Source organism: Rhineura floridana, chromosome 12, assembly GCF_030035675.1.
Source record: "Rhineura floridana isolate rRhiFlo1 chromosome 12, rRhiFlo1.hap2, whole genome shotgun sequence".
Classification (NCBI taxonomy): domain Eukaryota; kingdom Metazoa; phylum Chordata; class Lepidosauria; order Squamata; family Rhineuridae; genus Rhineura; species Rhineura floridana.
This window is the reverse complement of record NC_084491.1, coordinates 11119020-11142161: the sequence shown is the minus strand read 5'-3', so window position 1 is coordinate 11142161 and position 23142 is coordinate 11119020. Positions and strand designations below refer to the sequence as shown.

The 23142-nt window shown below is 44.9% G+C and overlaps 1 protein-coding gene across 5 annotated transcripts in view; it reads left to right on the top strand.

The window, feature by feature from the left end:
• Nucleotides 1-23142, top strand: part of PLEKHA2 (pleckstrin homology domain containing A2) — a 109941-nt gene that overhangs the window by 21431 nt on the left and 65368 nt on the right. For 3 of the 5 annotated variants that reach the window (XM_061592960.1, XM_061592959.1, XM_061592955.1), the window contains exon 2: nt 14492-14713. In XM_061592960.1, the coding sequence (XP_061448944.1) occupies nt 14573-14713 (141 nt within the window). In that variant the 5' untranslated portion in view covers nt 14492-14572. Of the gene's footprint in view, nt 1-793; nt 898-14491; nt 14714-23142 lie in introns of those variants that run through there. The other 2 variants (XM_061592958.1, XM_061592956.1) reach the window with 2 other exon arrangements.

The window sequence follows — 23142 nt, the reverse complement described above, 5'->3', positions numbered from 1 at the left end:
CAGTCAAATTACTCTATATATTAGAAGTAGTTCACACTAAAATTCTGCTGAAATGGGACTGGGAACCGCTGACAGGGCTCAGCAGGAGAAAGCCCCACATGAAGGGCCCCGTCAAACCAGGAGCAGGCCCTGGTTAACTCTGCCCTGTCCTACCAGATCTGAATCCTGATCCTCCTCTCCTTGCAGCTGTTTTTTTTTCCAAACCATGCAAATGCAAATACACACAACGTAATCTGTAACTTGGCCCCTATTAGACCAGACCTCAACCTCAAATCACAAAGGCCGTAGTTCAAGACCTGACATTCCTGATGCTGCAACCCTCCCAGGCAAGGCTTCTGCTGTTTCTGCATTTCTGTGTTCCATCTTGCTCAGAAGTGCTGTTTCCACAGTATGATGCAGCCGTGGTGATAATGAAGAGGTGCTATAAAGCAAGGCGGGGAGGTGCCAATGCCATAGTGCCTAGGCTTTTGTCTCTGGGCTTTGCTGAAGGAGATTGATGAAAATCTTTCACACTTAACCAAGCTCCCTGTACACAGGAAAATGTGGTGTTACCACGTGAGGAGATAACAATTGCACCAAAAGTCTTTCAGAACACTGTGCATTTCAGAACACTCTGTGCTTGAGTCTTTGCGGTCAGAAGGTGGTTACTGGTCCCCGCCCATAATGTTGGCTACAGAATTAAGTATGTGATGTACTCCCAAAACATGCTGGCTAGTCACCTCCTGGTGCCCCCATGCACTCCCTCTTGAGGGTTTGTCTTGCCTGTGATAATGTGCATGGGCTGTGCAAGCTTTCTGTACCAACAGTGCATACTTAAACTCCAGCCGTGGAGAGGCTTGTGGGGCACCTGGATTTTCCTTCAATTTGCAGTTTTCATTTGAACGATAATCAAAAAAGGTATGTGTCTCTGTTGGTTTTTTAATTATAAATTATAAGTAGGGAAGTGTGTGGGCATGCAGTGTTCTGCCAATTGGCACAGGAAGAAGTGAAGGAGTGAATGCATTTTACTTTCCTTTATCTAAGTACTTATATCCCGCCCCTTATCATATTTATTCCAGAGAGATTTACTACTGCATTATTATTTATGAATGTTATTAAATATTAAATAACAGTATTAAATAACAGTAATGATTAATAATAAAATTAATAATGAAATGTACAATACATCAGTTGGAGGGAATAAATGAAAGACATAGTTAGCATGGGCAGTGGTCAGGGGTGATGGGAGTGGTAATCCAGCAAAATCTGGAGGGCCATAGGTCTCCCAACCCTGATCTAAAATGGAGAGGAATAAATTGTACCCTCCTCCAGGGGGTTCCGTAAATATTACGTATCTGCTTTGGGGTATATTTTGGGCTAGCTACAGGTGGCATCTCAGCTTCTCTCTCACATTTGGCTTCTTGTTTTTTGCCACAGTTGGGTCCAGGAACATGGGGGCTCCTGGACAAGGCTCTTGGGGGGGGGGTCGACTTCACCTGGAAAGGGCAGAGTAAGCAAACTACTTTTTCTTGTGCAGCTTCTGAACTTTCTGGGTGCTCTCTGTGCAGAGTGATTCAGGTGGCACTATTAGGGCAGTGGATGCCTTGACAGCCTTGGGGCTGTAGCTGGTGCTCCCCCTCACTTCCCCCTTCAGCTTGTGTCCTCTCGCTGTTGCATGTGAAACTGAGAAGAGGATGGTGCCCCAGTCAGGGACGTGGGCAGTAGCTCTGACTTCTGCTACTCATGTCTGTCAGAGTAATCCCACATCCTTCCTTTCTTATGCATGTTTATCATGCCAACTCTTTTTTTAAGAAAACCTTTTTATAGAATTTAAGTTCTGCTCTCAAAAAAATGAATATCAGCTGTTGTCTTTTCTTTCTTTTTGCTTAAACCGAGTAGCCTGTTCTCCCCCTGCCCCCATTTTATCTCCAGTATGACCCTGTGAGGTAGGTTAGGTTGAAAGAGAATGACTGGCTTGAGGTCACCTAGTGAGATTCATGGCCGAATGGGGATTTGAACCTTGGTCTCCACAGGCTCTTCCTCTGTCCTTTGGCTGGCTGCTCCCCTCAGGCCACTCCCTTATCCATCTGTCGCAGTTTAGGTCCTTCTCCCTGACTTGCCACCCTCTGGAGTGAAACAGCTCATGCGACAGATAGCAAGGCTGGCGTAGAATCATAGAATAGTAGAGTTGGAAGGGGCCTATAAGGCCATCAAGTCCAACCCCCTGTGCAATGCAGGAAACCAAATCAAAGCATTTCCGACAAATGGCTGTCTAGCGTTATTGAAGACATTTTATATCTGTACTACCTCTGCACTATCGAGAGTCCCAGGTACACATTACTGATCAGAAGGGGCTTCACACAAATAAAAGGGAAATGCAGCTGTGCTTCCTGGTATAAGAACATAGGATTGGCCAACGGCCCATTTAGTCCAGCATCCTGTTCTCACAGTGGCCAGCCACATGCCCATGAGAAACCCGCCCTCTCCCCTCCTGTAGTTTCCAGCAACTGGTATTCAGAAATACACCGCCTCCAAGTGTGGAGAGCACATCATAGCCATCGTGGCCAGTAGCCTTTGATGGCATCCTATGCCAGTCCACTCTGCCTCTGCTCCCCAAAAGCGCAGCCTGTCTTATTCCAGCATCCCTTTCTCTGAGACCAACCAGATGGTCATGGGAAGCCCACAAGCAGAACATGAGGAATGTAGTCCTCTCCAGCTTGTGTGCCCCAGTGAGTGGTAGTCAGAGGCAGGCCATCTCCGATACTGGTGGCAGTATACACTCATTGTGACTAGTAGCCAGTGATAGCCCTCTCCTCCATAAATTTGTCTAACCCCTTTTAAAGCCATCCAAGTTGGTGGCCAATATTGGAGGAATCTTCTTTGGATAGTGGATGTGACATAACCATATGTCATTTGGGTATGTCTCAGTTAGAAGATCAGTAATAGCAGACAAGCTTGCCCACTGTGATTGACTTTTCCCCTGTAAAGCCAAACCACAGGGAAATGTGCAATTTTGGATGATGTTCTCTGTTCAGGTGCGGTAAAGGTGAGGCTCAGCAGGCCTCCCTAAGTGCCTTAAAAAGTCAGGGCTGGTCCAAGGTATTTTTGTGCCTGAGGCAAAGGATAAGATGGTGCCTCCACTTTCTATGTTCAGAGGAATCCTTATATTGTTGAATCTTATATTAATGCTGGTAAGAGGAGTGTGTCCTTCACCACATCTGAGAGTAATAGGGTAGTTGTGGGGTTGTGGGACAGGCCACATGGCACACGCAGCTCTAGTCTTCTAACACAGGGGTTCTTCCTAATACAGGGGTTCCCAAACTGTGGTCCATGGACCACTAGTGTTCTGCAAGCTTCATTCAGGTGGTCCAAGGTGGTATATGGATTTGTGGTTGAAGATTGGTTGATGTATTGTATTGAATATTCATATTAATTTTGAATTGTATTTTTATTGCTGTTTTTATCTCTTATATTGTATTTTATTGTATTGCAATTTGAATTCTATGGAATTACAATTGCTACAACAGGCAGAAAAATCATTAAGTGATCCGCTAAGACACTGAGCAATTTTCAAGTGGTTTGTGGGGGGGAAAGTTTGGAAGCCACTGTTGTAACAGAAAGGTACAGGGATTCAGGAGAAAGAGCCAGGGGTCTGCTGCCAATACCTCCTAGGATTTGGTGCCTGAGGCACTAGCCTCACTCTGCCTAAAGGTACGGCAGGCCCTGGCAAAAGCAGAGTGAATCACTAATAGGAAACCTTGCAGTTTAAGAACGTACCTGTAGCCCACAGATATTTCTATCAAACTTTAAAAAGCAGGGAAACTGAGCAGCTATAGTGAATGCACCAGGGGAGCAGGAGACCTGACCTCCTCTCTGAGATATTGGACTGCCCTACAAATTTGTCAAAATGGAAACACAATTTTGGTTGGTCGGCGGGGGGGGACTGGACAGAGGAAAAATACAGGCAAAGAAGCCAGGACGGTTTAGAAACCAAGGAGCAGGAGCAGCCGGGGCTGCATCTATCTCCCAGCTTCCCAGTACCGTGTGCTGCTGCCAGTTATCAAGAGGGAGAAGGGAGGGGCAAGGCAACAAGGGGACCTATAGGACTGGACCTCATTTTTTATTTGTTTGAAGTCCTTGAATCCCTGATTTTATATGTTTTCATAGTCCTCCACTGAAGAATGTTGACAACGTTTCATGTACTGCAATGTGTTTTTAATAAGAACATAAGAAGAACCTGCTGGATCAGGCCAGTGGCCAGGGCCAGCAACAGGCATGACTGAGCCCCTGGGCACCAACCTGCTCTAGGCTCGCAGCCCAACACCCCTCTAATAAGCCTTCTTGCGCACCCCACCTACCTCTTGTGTAGTGTGAATGACGTGTGTGTGTAGTGCACATGCCTGCTATCAACAAAGATGTCAGCAGGGGCATCAGCCCCTTAGGGAAGCCCCCACTGCCATCTTGGGTGATGGCAGGCATCCGCGCACAGCATTCATACTGATGGGAAAGGTAGGTGGGGTGTACGTGCAGGCTTATTGAAGTCAGAGCGGTCTGTACTGGAGGGGTGCCTGGGTGCTCCCTCTTCACAATCCACGACAGGGTTGGGTTACAGAACCCGACACTACTGCAGATCACAGAACGGCAGCAGCACCCTCCTGCCCTAAGCATGGGCCATTCAGTGGCCCCTCTGAGCCACAGGGGCCCTCAGCCAGAGCCCAACCTAGCCAGCTTCTGGCACCGGCCCTGCCAGTGGCCCATCTAGTCCAGCATCCTGTTCTCACAGTGGCCAACCAGATGCCTCTATGGGAAGCCTGCAAGCAGGATCTACCTAGGGTTTCCAGCAACTGATATTCAGAAGATACTGCCTCTGACCAAGGAGGCAGAGCATGGCCATCATGGCTGGTAGCTACTGATAGCCTTATCCTCCACAAATTTGCTTAATCCTCTTTTAAAGCCATTTCTTTCTCACTCATATTGTTGTATGTTTTTTCGACATGCTATGGATACATTATTATTATATTTTTGCAGCTCATTTAGCCATCTCAAGTTTCTGTATTAAACAGGTATTGTTTAAAATGTGCACTCTATTTTTTATATTTGAATCTTTGTTTTTACTTTCTTCATTCATGACAAGGTTCTACTTTCTTCTTATGGATTGTTTATTAATACCTGACTGTACTGCACTGTTTTATGGTGTCTGATGCTGGCCAACAACTGGTAATTAAAACCCAATAACAATCAATATTAGTTATTTGTCTGGCCTATTTTGCAATGAATTAAAAATTTTGCAATGAATTTAAAATATTATGTTGGTATTGTTGAAATGAATTATCTAAATGGTTGTGGATCGACTTGAAGGCAGTCCATTTCCATTTTGTGTTTTGAAATGAATGACTATTAGACGGCTTGTTGTAATGATGTATCAATATGTATATTGGTTGTTGTGCTGCTGTTCTTGCGTTGTGAGCCACTGTGCATACAGTTCTGTGGGGAAAAGGGGGGCATACAATTTGCAATCATCTAAATCACGTGCTCCAATCTGGAGCTAGAGCCCTTCACAACAGAGCCAAAGAAAAGTAGACATGTGTAGGGTTAAGTGTAAAAATCTACCTTGCAGTCTCCGGCTGATGTGCTTCTTGAGATCTAAATCAAAAGGAGAGAAAATGTACACAGTTCAAGAATAGTATTTTAGGAAACACAAAGACATTCCCAAAGCCTTAATACCCAATTCTTCAGCCAGGCCGCTGGGGATTGTCCTCAGGAAGCCAAGCGCATACATTTAGCAGAATCCAGGAATGTTCCTGGAATGTGCCACCTCAGGCTTTACATCAGGGGTGAGGAATCTCAGGCCCAAGAGTTGAATGTGGCCGTCTGGCCCTTAGAACTCTCTCTCCGGGTCACACCCCTCAAGTGCTCTGCTCAAGTGCTTTTGCCTGGCTTGAATGCGTCCTTGAACTGTGCAAAGACCTCTTGCTTGCCGGAATGGAAAGAAGTTGTGGAAACCTCTGGCTTCTGTGTGACTGGAGAGGTAAGAGTTACAGCGGTTGCTCCACCTACTTTGTGCCTCTGACCCTGTCCACCTCTGGCAAGCAGCCCCTGGAAATTTGCCCACAAGAGAATGTGGCCCTTGGCTGATTCCCGCTTTAGGTAGTGCGGTAGTGGTATGGCGGGGGGGGAGTACTCCTTGCATTTTAGAAAAATCACCTCTCAGAGAAGTCTGTCTTTCCTTCCCACAAGCCTTTTAACCTTTTAATTTCATCTGTGTTGGAACTGTTTTTAGAATTTTTTTAAAAAAAGATGTTTGGAAGATTTGTTTTTTAAGATGCTTTGCTTTTAAGATGTTTTTAGTGTTTTGGTTTGCCTGGAATCCTTCTCTCTCTGAGATATTGTACTGCCCTACAAATTTGTCAAAATGCAAACACAATTTGGGTTGGTGTTTCACAGTCCAATCCACTTGCTGTGTAGCTTGGAAGAATTTGGTAACGTGCCTGTGAGCATATGGTGAGTTGTGGCAACACCTGCCATCTCCAAATATGGAGAATTATATTTTTGTATGTTTGTTGGTGTTCTTACTTTGCTTCTTTCCTGTGTTACTATTGTTTCTACAGAGAATCTAATCTAGAAAATTTTATTTCCCTCATTATTCATCATATAAAGCTGTACCAAATTTAATTTTATTAATTTCAAAGCGTTTTTATTGGTCAATGTCATATGATGCTGAAGACAGCCTTTTGTGTTTCAAATTGGCGGTTATGTTCTATTTCTATTTTGGGTGTATTAACAGTTGAATCTGAAGCTGCAGTTTGAGGTAAAATCAGACTGATTACAGTATGTTGCTACTTCAGCAATGACTCTAGCTGTTGGAAAAAAGAGGATGCATGTTTTCAGCCTGCTGTGTTTAAACCACTTCATTTAAGGCAAGGTGGGCATGGTCAATTCAAACATAGAGCACACCTAGCATTTTGTTAGAATATATTTCACCTCCCACTGTTTTATCTTGTGCAAACTGAGACACTCCTGATGTCCACTGGAGACTATTCTGCAGAATAGTCAGTGCCATTATTCCACAATTATTTTTGGAGTTTTTTTAGTGTAAATTTTGCAAAGTGTTGCTGTACTTCACATATTCACAGAAATAGAAACAAAAGAAAATGATTTCCTATAGGAAACTACACAAAATTGCTGTTTTAATAATGTTGCTTCCTCTCTGCTAAAACAAGATCAGCACAGCACGTCTTCTTTCTATTATTTGAGCTGATTGCAGGTGTTGCCACCACTCACCATATGCTCAGAGGCACATGTTACCAAATTCTTCCATATAGTGCATTCACTATAGCTACCCAATTTCCCTGCTTTTTAAAGTTTGATAGAAATATCTGTGGGCTATAGGTATGTTCTTGAACCGCAAGTTTTTTTGCCTATTAGTGAATTTCTCTGCTTTTTAATCCGGGAGGTAAGACGTGGGATCCTGTACAAGTTTGCACAGAATGGATTGAGTATTTGCATGCTTACTGAGTTCAATGGGATTTACTTCTCTGAAATCATGCTTAGGATAGGTGAAACTGACCACAGGAGATGAGGAGGGGAGGAGGAGGAGGAGGAGGGAGGGGAGGAAGGGCAGAGGGGAGGAGGGGAGCAGGCAGGAGGGGGAGGGGAGGAGAAGGACAGGTTTAATTATTTGCATGTTTATTGAGTTCAGTGGGATTTACTCCCATGCAATCATGCTTAGGATAGGGAAAACTGACCAGGGGTGGGTGTCGAGAGGCAGAGCTGGGGTCCCGGGGAGTTGGGAGAAGAGGATTCAGACGGATGGCAGAGGGGAGGGGGAAGAACTTCCCCCCTTTGGAGTGAAGACGAAACAGAGGAAATGCCAGTGATAGGGTCGCCTAGCAACGGGGAGCCTGAGAGCTTTGAAGTTTCAGAATCCTCCCTGGACATTCTCACGCCTCCCCTCCTCCAAAGCTCAGAGCAAGAGGGAGGGCTGCCCACAGCAGAAAAGCGGCGAGGCAGTTTACCATCAGCCCCTCCCCTATCCCCCATACTGGAATCGGAAACTTCAGAAGAGGAGGGGCCAATGCTTCCCCCCTCACCGCGCACACGTAGACAGCTGAAAAGACAGGAGAGAAGGGGGGGAAGGCGGGCAGTACCTGAGGAGCAGTTAAGGAGGAGCGAAAGGTTGCGCGCCCGTTTGGCCCCTTCTTAAAGAACAGGCGGGAAGCAGCCCCTTGCTCTGTCAACTTTCTCCCAATGCCGCAGGACCTGTATTCCTGTATTGCTTCATGAGAAGACGCAGTCTTTGCTTGGACATTACCCTAATAAAACACGAATTACTTACAACCTCTGGTCTGGTTCATGAGTCTCATCCTGGGCCTGACAGTGGGTGGGATGGAGGACTGGAGTGGGCAGGGAAGGAGGAAGAGGGGAGGGGAGGAGGGGAAAGGCAGATCTGATCATTTGCATGCTTACTGAGTTCCATGGAATTTACTCCTATGCAATTATGGTTAGGATAGGTAAAACTGACCATTGGGGAGGAGGAGGGTAGGGGGAAGGAGCAGATTAGAGGGGGGCAAAGGAAGGGGGAGGGGAGGGCAGGTTTGATCATTTGCATTCTTACTGAGTTTAATGGGATTTACTCCCATGCAATCATGGTTAGAATAGATAAAACTGACAATGGGGGAGGGGGAGGGAGTGAGGAGGAAGGCGGAGGGAAGGAGCAGGAGGGAGGAGAAGGGAGGGTATGTTTGATCATTTGCATACTTTTTCAGTTCAATGGGATTTATTTCTGTGCAATCATGTTTAAAAATGGAAGTGGACTGCCTTCAAGTCGATCCCAACTTATGGCGACCGTATGAATAGGGTTTTCATGGTAAACGGTATTCAGAGTTGATTTTACCATTGCCTTCCTGAGGCAGAAAGGCAGTGACTGGCCCAAGGTCACCCAGTGTGCTGCATGGCTGTGTGGGGATTTGAACCCTGGTCTCCCAGGTCCTAGTCCAACACTGACTCGGGGGAGGGGAGGAGATTGGGTGGGTGGGCACTGGGCAGAGGGGAAGCCCCTTTCCTTTCCAAAAGGAAAACATTGGGAACGCTTTTCTGTGTTTCCCCCACCTTTTTATTCTACAGCAGGCACATGTAGCCTCCCACCCAAATTTAAACCAAAGCTGTCCCTGGCCACATCTACACCAGACCTTTATTTCACTTTGGACAGTCATGGCTTCTCTCAAAGAATACTGGAAAGTGTAGTTAGTGAAGGGTGCTGTGCATTGCTAGGAGAGGCCCTGTTCCCCTCACATAGCTTCAGTCAGAGTGGCTGACTGTTAAACCAGACTGGCCACTGGAGCTGTGTCAGTGGAATAGGAGTTTCCTCTCAGCACCCTTCACAAACTACACTTCCCCGGTTTCTTTGGAGGAAGCCAGGACTGTTTAAAGTGAAATCAAAGTCTGGTGTGGGTGTGGCCCCCTGATTAGGCAAGCCTGGCAGCTGTGAGTTTGGCTTTTAGAACACTGACAGTTGGTTCTTACTGAGCATGCCCAACACTATCATTCAGTTCAATGCAAAATTTCTTAAATTAATTAAAAATCAGCCAGGCATTTTTTAAACTTTTAAACTGCAGAAGATGAAGGTCAGAGTATGGGGCAAGGTCAGTAACAGATTACAGGTACTCTGTGAATATAACTGATTTTTAATGAATTTCAACAGATTATGAGAACTCTGAGATAAAAAAGTCCAAAAGGGGTCTGGGTTTTTTTCCTCTCTTTTTAGACTTTGACTTAGTCTCTCTGACTGTTTTATGTATCACCATGCAAATTTAGAGGGTTGTTAAGCAGGTGTTTCTGAGTTCAGGACTATATGTTTTGTAAAGTTTTGTTTTGAATGAGCGTATGGGAAGCATCAGAATGGCATGGGGGGTATTTTCAATTTAACATTGCGGAATGTGAGAAATCCATACTGGCTAAAGTGTACACCCACTCTTGTGGCTGTATAATTCTCTCCTAGTGCACTAGGGTTCCATAGGAGCCACACAGAGTTTATTTGACAAAAAGTTTGAAAACTTCCTCACCCAGGTAAAAATTCCCACTGTTGCATTGTTTGGGAAAGCAAACATGATTAATTCACATTTTCCCCAAACTTTTGTGGTGGTTTCAAAATATGTTGTTCAAAGTTTCCCTTTAGGAGGGGGATTTTTATGACTTTTCTTCAGGACCTGGCCTGTGGTAGTCGTGGGTGGGGGACGGGATTGGTTTTGGTGTGGAGAGAAGGGAATGATCTCGTGGGTTGGGACAACATTTCAAAACTTAAGAAAGCAGACCAGTCTCCCGTGGATATAGGGATGGTTCCTCTTTTGTAATGTGGTTGTTTGAAGAAGCTCATGTGAACCAGTCTTGGTTTTGCTTGGTTTGTAAAATATCTTCTCACCTAGTCATCTGTGGTGAATACTTAGGCTCCATCTGCATTATACATGTAAAGCAGTATTATGCCACTTTAAACCGTCATGGCTTCCCCCAGAGAATGCTGGGAACTGTAATTTGTTAGAGGTCCTGAGAGTTGTTAGCAGACCCCTATTCCCCTTACAGAGTTACAATCCTAAGAGTTCCCTGGGAAGAGGAATTGATTGTTAAACCACTCTGGAAATTGTAGCTCTGTGAGGGAAACAGGGGTCGCCAGACAACTCTCAGCATCCTCTTTGGGGGAAGCTATGATTCTTTGAGGTGGTATAACACTCCTTTAAATGTATAGTGCAGATGGGGCCAGAATTCCACAAGTGTGGAACCACCGCCGTGAAGGCCTTCTCCCTAGTGCCTGCCAGTCTAATTGGTCAGGCCTCTGAAAGGAACCTCAAAGTTCAGGCCAACTGATAGGGTGAAGGTGTTTTTTTCAAGGTATTCTGGTCACAAACAGTTCAGAGCTGTATAGTGCAGATATAATAATAATAATAAATAATAATAAAATTTTATTTTTAGGCCGCCTATCTGGCTGAATAAACAGCCACTCTAGGCGGCATACATAATTAAAATTTAAAATACACATATAAATACAATCATAACATATTCAATTTACCCACATCTGTACACTATAGAATTAAAATTAACTAGTGATTCTGTATGCCCGCTGAAACAGCCATGTTTTTAGTCCTTGGCGGAAGCCTACCAAGAAGGGGACATGGCGTAGGTCATATGGCAGAGAGTTCCAGAGGGTGGGGGCCACAACCGAGAATGCCCTCTCTCTGGTCCGCACCAGTCTAACTGTTCTAACTGGTGGGACCGAGAGAAGGTCTTGAGAGGCTGATCTCATCAGGCGGCATACTTGGTGATGCTGGAGGCGCTCCTTTAGATACACTTCTGTTCCTGTTTTGTTTCCTGTGCCTTTCTCATAATTACAGATTTTAATTGAGCTGATGTATTTCTGGTGTTGTTTTATTTCTAATTATTTTCATGATGAAATGGTTTTACTGGGCTAAGTGTGATTGGTGGCAACTGTTATTTGTCAATATTATTGTTGCATTATTTATTTATCATTTCCACATGCATCTCAAGGCGATGTACAAAATGCAATACAAACCGTTAAAAACAGTTTAAAAATGCAGAAAGTAGCAGAAGATTAAAAAAAATCTGCTTTTAAATTTATTTATGGTTTTTATGTTATGATATATATTGTTGGAAGTTGTCTTGGGAAGCATCTTTGATGCTAAAAAAACAGCTTATAAATATATTAATAGCTCAATTTCTTATGGGCTAGTAACTTCAGTGGCTTTATTTATTGTGTTACATGCTATTCTCCATAGTTCCTAGATATGGGGCTGGCCCAATATATTTTGGTGCCAGAAGCAGAAAAAACAAATGTCCTTCACAACGTGGGCCCAAAATCCATTGGGAAGTTCTTTTGCAGCAATCCCCATTGAAATGAATAGGATCTGTGCAGGGATCTCTAAGCAGAATATCTATTTAGAACCTCAACGCCACATTTAATATATAGCTTTTAAAATAAATAATTGTTATCCAGATTTTATTGTGCAGTCACAGACCTGTTTTTAAAAATAGAATACAACAAAATAGTACAATTTCTAACATAAAATAAGTTAATATATATAGGAAAGAGAAAAACAACCCAAATTATATTTAAACTAACAGAATCCCTTAACGCATCTTTGCAGCAAAAAAAGAGAAACTGAGCAATTGTTTCCATTACTGTTTTGTTCAAATCAGCCAGTAAGTAGGCCAAATGTCGCTCAAAACACCTTCATTATTTTAGTAAGATGTGAGTAAATAATCGACTTTATATACAAAACAATACAGTATGTAGTTTTTCTGTCGTTCTATCCCTGCAGGGGTAGAGTTGTGCATTGTAAGGAATAACCTAACACAGCCGTCCAGCACAGCAAAAGGCAGGCAATTAAATCTAGCCCTAGAAAATATTCGATATGTGGGAACAGTCAAGTCATCTAAATAATTGGCATGACCCTTAGAAAAGTTAGTAGACAAACCAAGATTATTTTTTTTAAAAAAAGAAATGCAGCAAAGTTGGATGCCTAAGATAGACTCACAATGCACATATCCATGCGAGGAGAGAGATCCCATTTTTAATCTCAGCATAAATTGTGAATGTTGTCAAGAAACTATATTTGGTTTGAAATCAAATGTATTTGACATTTAAATAAAATATTACAATTTTTAAAAATGTAGAAGGTCTTACTTTTCCATTCAAGTAAAGAGCTTATCCCAGTCTGCGTCTGTGTTGGAATTGCTTTTTAAGATGTTTTTAAAGTTTTTTTGAAAAAGATGTTTTTTAAATATATTTTAAAGTTTGTTTTTATGATTTTAGTGTTTTTAGTGTTCTTGTTTGCCACCTTGGGCTCCTACTGGGAGGAAGGGCAGGATAGAAATTAAATAATAAATAAATAATACTTTGGAGAGGAAGGGTGGCTTACAAATTTGAAATAATTAAATATGTAGATGAATAGTTCGATTTTGGCAGCTCTAATGGTTTTACTCTAACTTACCTGTTGCATTATGTGTTTAATGCATTTATATGCATTTAATGCTTTTGAGGGCATTCAGGCAGGTTACAACTGAAATATTAAACAAAGAAAGAAGTACAAAGAATAAAACAGTATCTTGTGGTGATCTCTTCAGAAGGTCCTTGGTTTGCACATTTCCTTCTTGTAATATAACGTAACTCTTTTATCTTGTATTTTGGGTTGGATATAAGACTGGATCTTATGTTGCATTCTCCTTGAGACGGGAGCCTCATGCTGCTGATTCAGAGTGTCATGAAATTATAATTGTATTTTTACTGCCAGAGATGGGGAGAAACACTTGTGAATATTCCTGCCTTAGGTGTCAAAATAATTTGGTACTCTGCAGTGCACCTTGATTTTTTTTCAGAAGAGGGAACCACTTGCTGCCTCACATGAGGCAGCAATAGCCTCTGCTTCTGCACAAATCTTCTTAAAGTGATCAAGAGCTGAGCAAGAGCCCAGTAAAGGAAACTTGTGCGGGAGAACTTACTGATGGATTGTGCCCAAGGTCAGCTCTCCTCTATGCATCCAAAATGTGCCGCCTGTAGCAAGGATGCCTTTCCCTCCAAGCGCCACTTCTTGCACTGTTGCACGCAATGACAAACCCTTCCATGTGCTAGACAGTTCTTAATGGGAAGGAATTTCCCAATGCGTGTGAAATTATCTTAACACACATGTAATGCATTATTTTACACATGGGATTTTGTTCTATGTACGCTCAGTGGGAAGCTGCAGAAGGTGTGTGTGTTTGTGATGTGTGCATGGAGTAAACGATAAAAAACCAAGCAAACTAAAAAGAATGCATCTTTTGAAATGTGTTGCATATGTGTTTATTTTTAAAATTATTATTATTGATTTTTAGACTACTTTTCAGGGCGAAAGGGATTCCCAAGGCAGCTTCACAATTAAAAACATTTAAAAATTTTTAAACATAACATGGAGATGAAGCAGCAGCAGTTAAAACTATATATAAGCAAGCTTATTTCAGTCAAAAGCAGATTGGAATAACCAGTTCTTTAAATTTCATTAAGAAACAGTCACAAGGGGAAAACCAAACACACACCCGCATGAGGAAATTCCACAGGGATGGGGCCACCACTGAAAAGGTCCTTTCTTTTGTGCTCTCTGGCCTCATAGATTTTTATATTAGGCCTGTAAGCTGGGCCTCTTATGGCCAGTTTTAGAGCTGGGAAGGTTCATATGGGTGTAGAGTGCACTTTCAAATAATTACATCAGTTTTGGGATGCATAGGCTGCTTAGAGTGTCATGCACAATTTGTAAACCCACCAAACTAAGCACAGCCATGGATCATGGCCTGCTAGGTGCTTGACAGCCATGCTGTTTTTTTAGTCTCAAGATAAGCAGCAGCATTGCTCTACATGGGCTGGGTTTGTCACCTGACTGAGTCACTAGATGAGGAGATGTAGTCCAAAACTACAACACTGGAGCAATCATGAGGAATGGATTTTTATATTTATTTATTTATTTTTGCATAGGGCACCTGGGCATGCAAAAGGCCTGGCTCACATCTCTGCGTGTGTCTGTGCTTCACAGGGGGATGCTAGAAGGAGCCCGGAATGCCTTATGTGGATCGTCAGAACCGAATCTGTGGGTTCCTGGATATCGAGGATAATGAGGCCTGTGGGAAGTTCCTGCGAAGGTATTTCATCCTGGATACCCAGGCCAACAGCCTTCTGTGGTACATGGATAATCCCCAGGTGAGGCCTTTCCTCTAAGGAGCATGCAACCAGTCCCCAGGAGGAACCTCAATTGTCTATGCCCTTTCTTCTTGTCCCTTGGAGGTAGACATTGTGGCACACACCACAGCCCCTCTGTGATGTCCCTGGAGTCCATTTGTAGCTTAGAAATATTCTCCAATTTAAGTCCTTTTACATTTATATACAAGTCTTATATGAAATACAAGAAGTGGAAAACAAAGACCCCCTCCTCTTTTTTGCATTACCCCAGATGCCATTTTGTAAAACTGGCTTACCGCTGAGCTCATCCCAAACTAGATGCAACATTAATTGCATGAAAACAGTTTGATGTACATGTTTTTAATTCTTTTTAAAAATGCAAATAGCTACCACAGGGAGGAAGAGGATCGGGAATGTGAAATGCAGGGAGGGGGGTTAACCCTTCCCCACCCATGCTCCCGTGAAAATCCTGACACACACACACTACCCAGTGCCGTTAGCTCCAGAAGAGAAGCTCCCATTGGACCCTGCTCTTTTTTTTTCTGGGGAAGGGGTGCATGTGGCTCCAGTGGTTGTTTACACTTGAAAAGCACACCCGTGTACATTTGTTCGCTTATTTATTTATTATTTAATTTATATCCTGCCCTTCCTCCCACCAGGAGCCCAGGGCGGCATTGTTACTTTCACACAATCCATGTCATGGCTAGTTTAAACCTAAATCCAGTAGTAAGGCCAGCGCTAGCAGCCAGAACACCTGGGAAGCCAGACAAGTGGAGCTACCATCACTGCCATTCCCAGCATTTTCCCCTTGTGCTCCTGCCTGCCTCCTTTGGTGGAGAGATGAGGGAGCCACCTGCAAACCATCTGGCGTTGGAGAGTCTAGATCTCTGAACTGTACTTAAGTCAGGCTGCTGTGGCCCCTTGGAGTGCAGCAAGACTGGCACTAGCAGTGAGGGTTCACTTTTTTGTTTTCTCCCATTAGTTTCAATTTTCCTTTGTGCGTGTTGTGGAATAAGCCAGCCTCCCCCAACCTGGTGCCCTCCTTCGGTTCCCACCAGCCCCAGCCAGCACTGCTGATGGGCAGGGATTATGGGATACTTGTAGTCCAAAACAGAAAGGCACCAGGTTGGGGGAAGCTGTTCTCTGTGTTAATGTGTACACATCATGATAGGTACCGGGCTCCTTGGGACCAACATTTTTAGTGATGTGCTATGCTGTTACCTGCTCTTAGCTCTATCAAACTTGGTTGTATTTTAATGTTATATTTTTTATTGTACTATTCCCTGGGGTCACATGGTGAAGGGCAGGCTAAAATACTCCTAGGCCACATCTGTACCATACATTTAAAGCAGTATTGTATTACTTTAACAGTCATGGCTTCTCCAGAGAATCCAAGGAACCAGTGGTGGCTGGTGGTTCCATGTCTGTGGGGCAGTGGAATCCACTCCGGGTTTTAGTCCAAACTTTCAAGGACCTGTCCAAGGTGCTTCAGCAGAGTAGTTTTACAGTCAGCCTTCTTCCCACAGAACTCTGTGAATTGTAGCTCTGTGAGGGGAATAGGGGTCTCCTAACAACTCTCAGCGCCCTTTTAACACACTGCGCTTCAGGAGTCTTTGGGGTAAGCCATGACTGTTAAAATGGTATAATAATGTTTTAAATTTAAGGTATGGATGTGGGCTTAATAAATTAGATATTTTTCATAAAGGGGCTTAAGATGCTAATGGGATGCAATAGTGGCATTTGGTAGCCTAAATGCAGCTGTGCCCTTGATGTTGTGATGCTCTGTGTGTTTTGCTCACTCCCTTCTGGAATATTGTGCTAGTGTGCATACATGTAGTATCTCCCTTAGAGCAAGTTGGTTGAACTCAGTGATTTCTCAGATCATTTCCAGTCTGAGGGTTATGAATCTATTGTACTGTGGCTGCCTCTTTATAAAGCTCTGTGCTCATGGTGTTGGGGCCAGGTTACCATACCCAAATCTAGATGTGGAATGGATGCTTTCTAACCTTAATTGCTTGTTGTACATCAATATCAGCTCCAGGTTTTGGAGGGCTCTTGTACAAGACACCTTTCTCTTAGCTTCTCAATTTTCCAGTCATAAGTTCAGTTCTCTGCACTTCCACATCGGTTCACAGTTCTCATGAAAATTCTGTCAGCACTTTTGTGCAAATTTCTCCAACTATACACATTTTTATATGCATTTGCCTAATAAACACATTTTTTGCAAAGCAGTTTTCCCTAATATAAATAAATATAAATAATAAATATAAATAAATAAATAATATGATGCATGCTTGCATGCTATGTACACTAATATTTATTTTATTTATTATTTGATTTATATCCCGCCCTTCCTCCCAAGGCGGCAAACAAAAGCACTAAAAACACTTTAAAACATCATAAAAACAGACTTTAAAATGCATTAAAATAAAACAGACATGGACTGGGATAAGGTCTCGACTTAAAAGTCTTGTTGAAAGAGGAAAGGATGAAGTAGGTGCCGAAAAGATAACAGAGATGGCGCCTGTCTAATATTTAAGGGGAGGGAATTCCATAGGATAGGTGCCACTACACTAAAGGTCTGTTTCCTAGGCTGTGTGGAATGGACCTCCTGATAAGATGGTATCTGCAGGATGCCTTCACCTGGTATATAAGGGATAAGACGGTCTTTCTGGTATCCTGGTCCCAAGCTGTATAGGGCTTTGAACACCAAAACTAGACCCTTGAACTTATCCCGGTAGCTAATAAGTAGCCAGTGCAATTCTTTCAGAAGCGGAGTGACATGTTGGCAATACCCTGCCCCAGTGAGCAGTTTCACCACCACATTTTGAACCAGCTGCAACTTCCGAACCAACCTCAAGAGTAACCCCACATAGAGCGCATTATAGCAATCCAGCCGGGAGGCAGCTTGACCACACATGGACAACAGTGGTCAGGCTATCCCGGTCCAGAAACGGCTGCAGCTGTCTTACCAGCCAAAGCTGGTAAAAGGCACTCGTAGCCACTGAGGTCACCTGGGGCTCTAGTGACAAAGATGGATCCAGGAGCACCCCCCGCTCTTTCAGAGGGAGCATGACCCCATCCAAAGCAGGCAACTGGCCAATTATCCGCACTTGGGAACCACCAACCCACAGCGTCTCCATCTTGCTAGGATTCAGACTCAGTTTATTGGCCCTCAACCAGCCCACCACCAACTCCAGGCAGCAGTCTAGGGCTTGCATGGCCTCTCCCGATTCAGATGTTGCTGCCATGGGCTCCTGCTGGAAAGAAGGGCGGGAATCAGTTCGTCCATCCATCCGTCCATCCATCCATCCATCAATCAATAGAGCTGGGTATCTTCAGCATACCAGAAGGATACCATGGTCAATGGTATCTGCAGAGAGATCAAGTAAGAATAAGAGGGTTGACCCCTTCCTGTCCTTCTCCCGATAGAGGTCATCTATTAGGATGACCAAGCCCAATTCAGTCCCATAATCAGGCCTGAATCCAGACTGGAATGGGTCAAGATAATCAGTTTCATCCAAGAGTACTTGCAATTGCTGCGCCACAGCCCTCTCAGTCACCTTTCCTAAGAAAGGGGTATTTGCGACCTGTTGGTAATTGTCCAGGGTGGGCTTTTTCAGGAGCAATCAGATCACTGCTTCTTTCAGGGTGGCTGGAACCACTCCCTCCTGCAATGATGCATTGACCACACCATGGATCCCCTCAGTCAAACCCCCTTGGCAAGCTTTAATAAGCCAAGAAATGCAAGGGTCGAGAGGACACATTGCTGGCCGCATCATCGCAAGCACCATGTCTACATCATCAGGCCGCATCAACTGAAACCATTCCCAAGAAGTTGCAGCAGATGTTGCACTGGACACCTCACTGGGGACTACGGTAGATGTGGAGGGGACATCAAGACTGCTACAGAGGCAAGCAACTTTACCCTCAAAGTGCCTTGCAAACAATTCACAGTGGGCCTCCGAAGGGTCTGAGACTCCATTTCCTGGAGTGGATGTCAACAGACCTCAGACAACACAGAAAAGGTCCACTTGAGGATGCGATGGAGGCAGAGAAGTGGACCTTCTTCACCGCCCTCACCACCACACAGAAGGCACGGTTATGATGTTTTACTTGTGCCCGATCAGCCTCACAGCATGTATTTCGCCACTTGCACTCTAGCCATTGTCCAGCCTGTTTCATTGCCCTTAGCTCACTGGTGTACCAGGCTGCAAACCAGGCTCCACAATGCCGGAGAGGGCGCTCGGAGGCAACTGTGTGAAGAGCCCGACCCGCCTCGCTATTCCACAGAGTGACAAGGGCTTCAACACGGTCACCTGCTCTATCTACTGGGAACTCCCCCATTCTGTTAGTCTCTGGAGTCGGACCATCTTAATGTGTCCACCATCCCTACAGGGGAGGGTTGGAGCTATAAGTCTAAACTTCACCAGGAAGTGGTCTGACCATGACAATGGGGTGACATCCACCACCCCCATCTTGAGACCATCCCTTCCTCCATCTGGAGCAAAAACCCAAGTCGAGGGTATGCCCTGCCCTATACGTCAGGCCGGTGACAACTTGAGACAGCCCCATGGTCATCATGGAGGACATGAAGTCCCAAGCCAGTACACTAGAGGTAGCCTCAGCATGGACATTGAAATCATCCAGGACTATCATTCTGGGCTCCTCCAATACCACAGGTGAGACAGCCTCTGCTAGCTCGTTCAGGGTATCTGCTAGGCAGCAAGGTGGCTGGTACACCAGCAGCAACTCTAGTTTCCTGTATCCTTGGCCCAACAGCAGGTGCAGGCCCTCACAGCCAGCTCCAAGACAGAGTGGTTTCCTGGTGACAGAGATGGAAGTTCTGTAGAGCACAGCAACTCCCCCCCCCATCTCTGCAGCCTGTGCTGGTATTGCACAGAGTATCCAGGTGGATAAAGCTGGGTAATGTAATGTAATGTTTTATTTCTAGGCCGCCTTTCGGCCAAATAGGCCCCCAAGGCGGCTTACACACAAAAAAAATACAAATACAAAATACAAATAAAAACAATACAATTTACAAAAAAAAAAATCAAACTAACGAAGTCCTAACATCTCTAAAAAACAGGAACAGCAAACCAAAAGCATTCATCTTCCTGGTAAAGGGCAGTCCCCAGAAAAATGTCAGTAAGAGCAGGGGTGGGGGGCAAGGCAGGTGGAAATGCTTGCCCCTTGATGGTCCCAGCACAGTCTCATCCCTGCAGCAACATGACTCAGCCTGCAGCTCCTCCTGATAAGGCCCAGGCAGAGGGGTGGGGCAAGGCAGGTGGAAATACTTGCCCCTTGATGGTCCCAGCACAGTCTCATCCCTGCAGCAACATGACTCAGCCTGCAGCTCCTCCTGATAAGGCCCAGGCAGAGGGGTGGGGCAAGGCAGGTGGAAATGCTTGCCCCTTGATGGTCCCAGCACAGTCTCATCCCTGCAGCAACATGACTCAGCCTGCAGCTCCTCCTGATAAGGTCCAGGCAGAGGGGTGGGGCAAGGCAGGTGGAAATGCTTGCCCCTTGATGGTCCCAGCACAGTCTCATCCCTGCAGCAGCACGACTCAGCCTGCAGCTCCTCCTGATAAGGCCCAGGCAGAGGGGTGGGGCAAGGCAGGTGGAAATGCTTGCCCCTTGATGGTCCCAGCACAGTCTCATCCCTGCAGCAGCACGACTCAGCCTGCAGCTCCTCCTGATAAGGCCCAGGCAGAGGGGTGGGGCAAGGCAGGTGGAAATGCTTGCCCCTTGATGGTCCCAGCACAGTCTCATCCCTGCAGATCAACTCCTCCCAGCTCACCCACCCAGGTCTAGGTAATGCACACCAAATCGGCACCTCCATCCATGATCAAATCATGGATGAGTGTGGTCTTATTGTTCACCGATCTGGTGTTAAACAACAGCACATACAAGCCAGTGGGCACAGCAGCTGAGTAATGAGGAACCCATCAATTAGAAGTGGGAGTGAGGAATAAGGCATAGATAGCCTTGCCCTCGTCTTCTATGGTAGTTCACCACCTCTCCATGCTTTACCTCCCTCTACCCATGATCATTGAAATTGGGGTGGCATCACCCATATTCCTCCTTACTAAGACTCCTCCTAAACACCTGATATGGACCCAACAAGGGCCCACCAACAAAACCTACCTGAGCCAATTATCCCAGTAGGGGATTGGGAGAATTGGGAACAGTCAGAGCCACTCAATATATTTTACACAGGTCACATCTACTCTCCCCCCCATCCTTCTGCCAGTTACAGACTCACTCTGAAGGCATCCGGCGACTTTCTCCTATTGTTCACTGCACAGGCTCTCACCTTGTGCAGGAACTACATATGTGCCACTACCAATCTCCTCTAGGTTGGTTTAAAAAAATAGGAGTAGCGCCCTTGTCCTCGGGACTTCCCAAGGGCTGAGCCCTTTTGGTGTTGTCCCTTCAGTGGCGACCCTGCTGGCAGTAGACCCACTGCCCAAGGGCGGCTGGGCTTTTATGCCCGCTGACCCAGCCAGGAGCTGATGAAAGAGGCTGCAAGTTTGACTGCAGCCTCTCTCTGGAGTCTAGGTCAGTCAGGGGGTCCAAGTCCTTGCTGCACTTACCAGAGACTTCAGCTGTCTCAAGAGACAACAACCCAGAGGAGCAAGCAAGCAAGCACCCAGATGCTGTGATACTCACTCCTAGGGCAGGTCTCCTCCAGTCCCCCAGTGCTGGAGCTGTTCCCTTTCTATGCACACTCTAGTATATGCATTTTTGTACACATTACTTGCCTGGAGCACAGCATTACAAAATTCTGAGAAGTGTGAATTTCAAAGGATGGCTGTGTTTTGATTTGTATAGTGTTTGGGGAAGTGCAAATTAGCTTTTAAATGTGAACTGAATCAGATTTCTCCCCCATCCCTGATACTGGCAATGAGAGGGATTGATGTTTTACACCTCTGTTCCTGTCCTTTCTCCTAAGGCCTGAGCACTCACTGTCTGTGGTGATTCACTAGGCTCAGGTCCTGTCTTGCTCACCAGAGCACCAGGCAGAACTCTTGCAGGAAGGATCTCAGCTCTGGATGCTACCAACCATGAATCAAAGTGGACACGCATGCACACACGCCATCATAAAGCTCAGCTTTATGAGCTCAAAGAGGAAATATGACCCGGCAGTTTGCTCTGACTCATATCATGCCTTGCTCTGTCTGGGTATCTTTGCAAGGAAACCACAACAAATCCTTTTGTGTGGGAAACCCCCGTGGGCAATTGGACTATGCAAGCTGTGATCTGCACTGAAGAAAGGCAGTTTAGAAGCTGATGCATATGCCTGATCCTGCACCTCTAAATAAATGCAATTTTGATTCAGTACCTATCCATGTAGTAAATATGTCAGGTAGCTCTGTTGGCCCATTAGGAAAAATGAAATCCAAAAGGAACAGAAGAGCAATACATTTTATTAGTTGTGACCAACTGAATTGTCACAAAGTATTAAGCAAGCTTTCAAGTTCCCCACAGTTCTTCAGGCTGGATGTTAAGGAAAAAAGGGAGGGAGGGATTGAAGATTGGGGAAATCCTAGAAGACAAGATTGGGAATATCCTGAATTGTAAAGTTTGTAACATTCTTGAAATGGAGTATAGAAGATGTTGTGAAGACTTAATTAAGTTGGGTCATGCCAGATAGAAAACAAATAGGTTCAGAAGAGGGCAACCAGAATGATCAAGGGGATGGAGCGACTCCCTTATGAGGACAGGTTGCAGCATTTGGGGCTTTTTAGTTTAGAGAAAAGGCGGGTCAGAGGAGACATGATAGAAGTGTATAAAATTATGCATGGCATTGAGAAAGTGGATAGAGAAAAGTTTTTCTCCCTCTCATAATACTAGAACTCATGGACATTCAAAGAAGCTGAATGTTGGAAGATTCAGGACAGACAAAAGGAAGTACTTCTTTACTCAGCGCATAGTTAAACTATGGAATTTGCTCCCACAAGATGCAGTAATGGCCACCAGCTTGGATGGCTTTAAAAGAAGATTAGACAAATTCATGGAGGACAGGGCTATCAATGCCTACTAGCCATGATGGCTGTGCTCTGCCACCCTAGTCAGAGGCAGCATGCTTCTGAAAACCAGTTGCCGGAAGCCTCAGGAGGAGAGAGTGTTCTTGCAGTCAGGTCCTGCTTGCGGGCTTCCCCCAGGCACCTGGTTGGCCACTGTGAGAACAGGATGCTGGACTAGATGGGCCACTGGCCTGATCCAGCAGGCTCTTCTTATGTTCTTAAATTTCAGGCTGCTGCTGGAACAAAGAGGTCACGGCTGTTCCCTCTGCAAATACAAGCCTCAGTAATTATAAAACTCAAAGTGGAAAGTAGGGATGAATAGCTCATTCTATTTCCTGCCTGTGTTGATTTTGCATGCATGTATTTATCAATCAATTCTGTCTGGTTTCTGCATTAATATTTAAAAAAAATTAAAGAGAA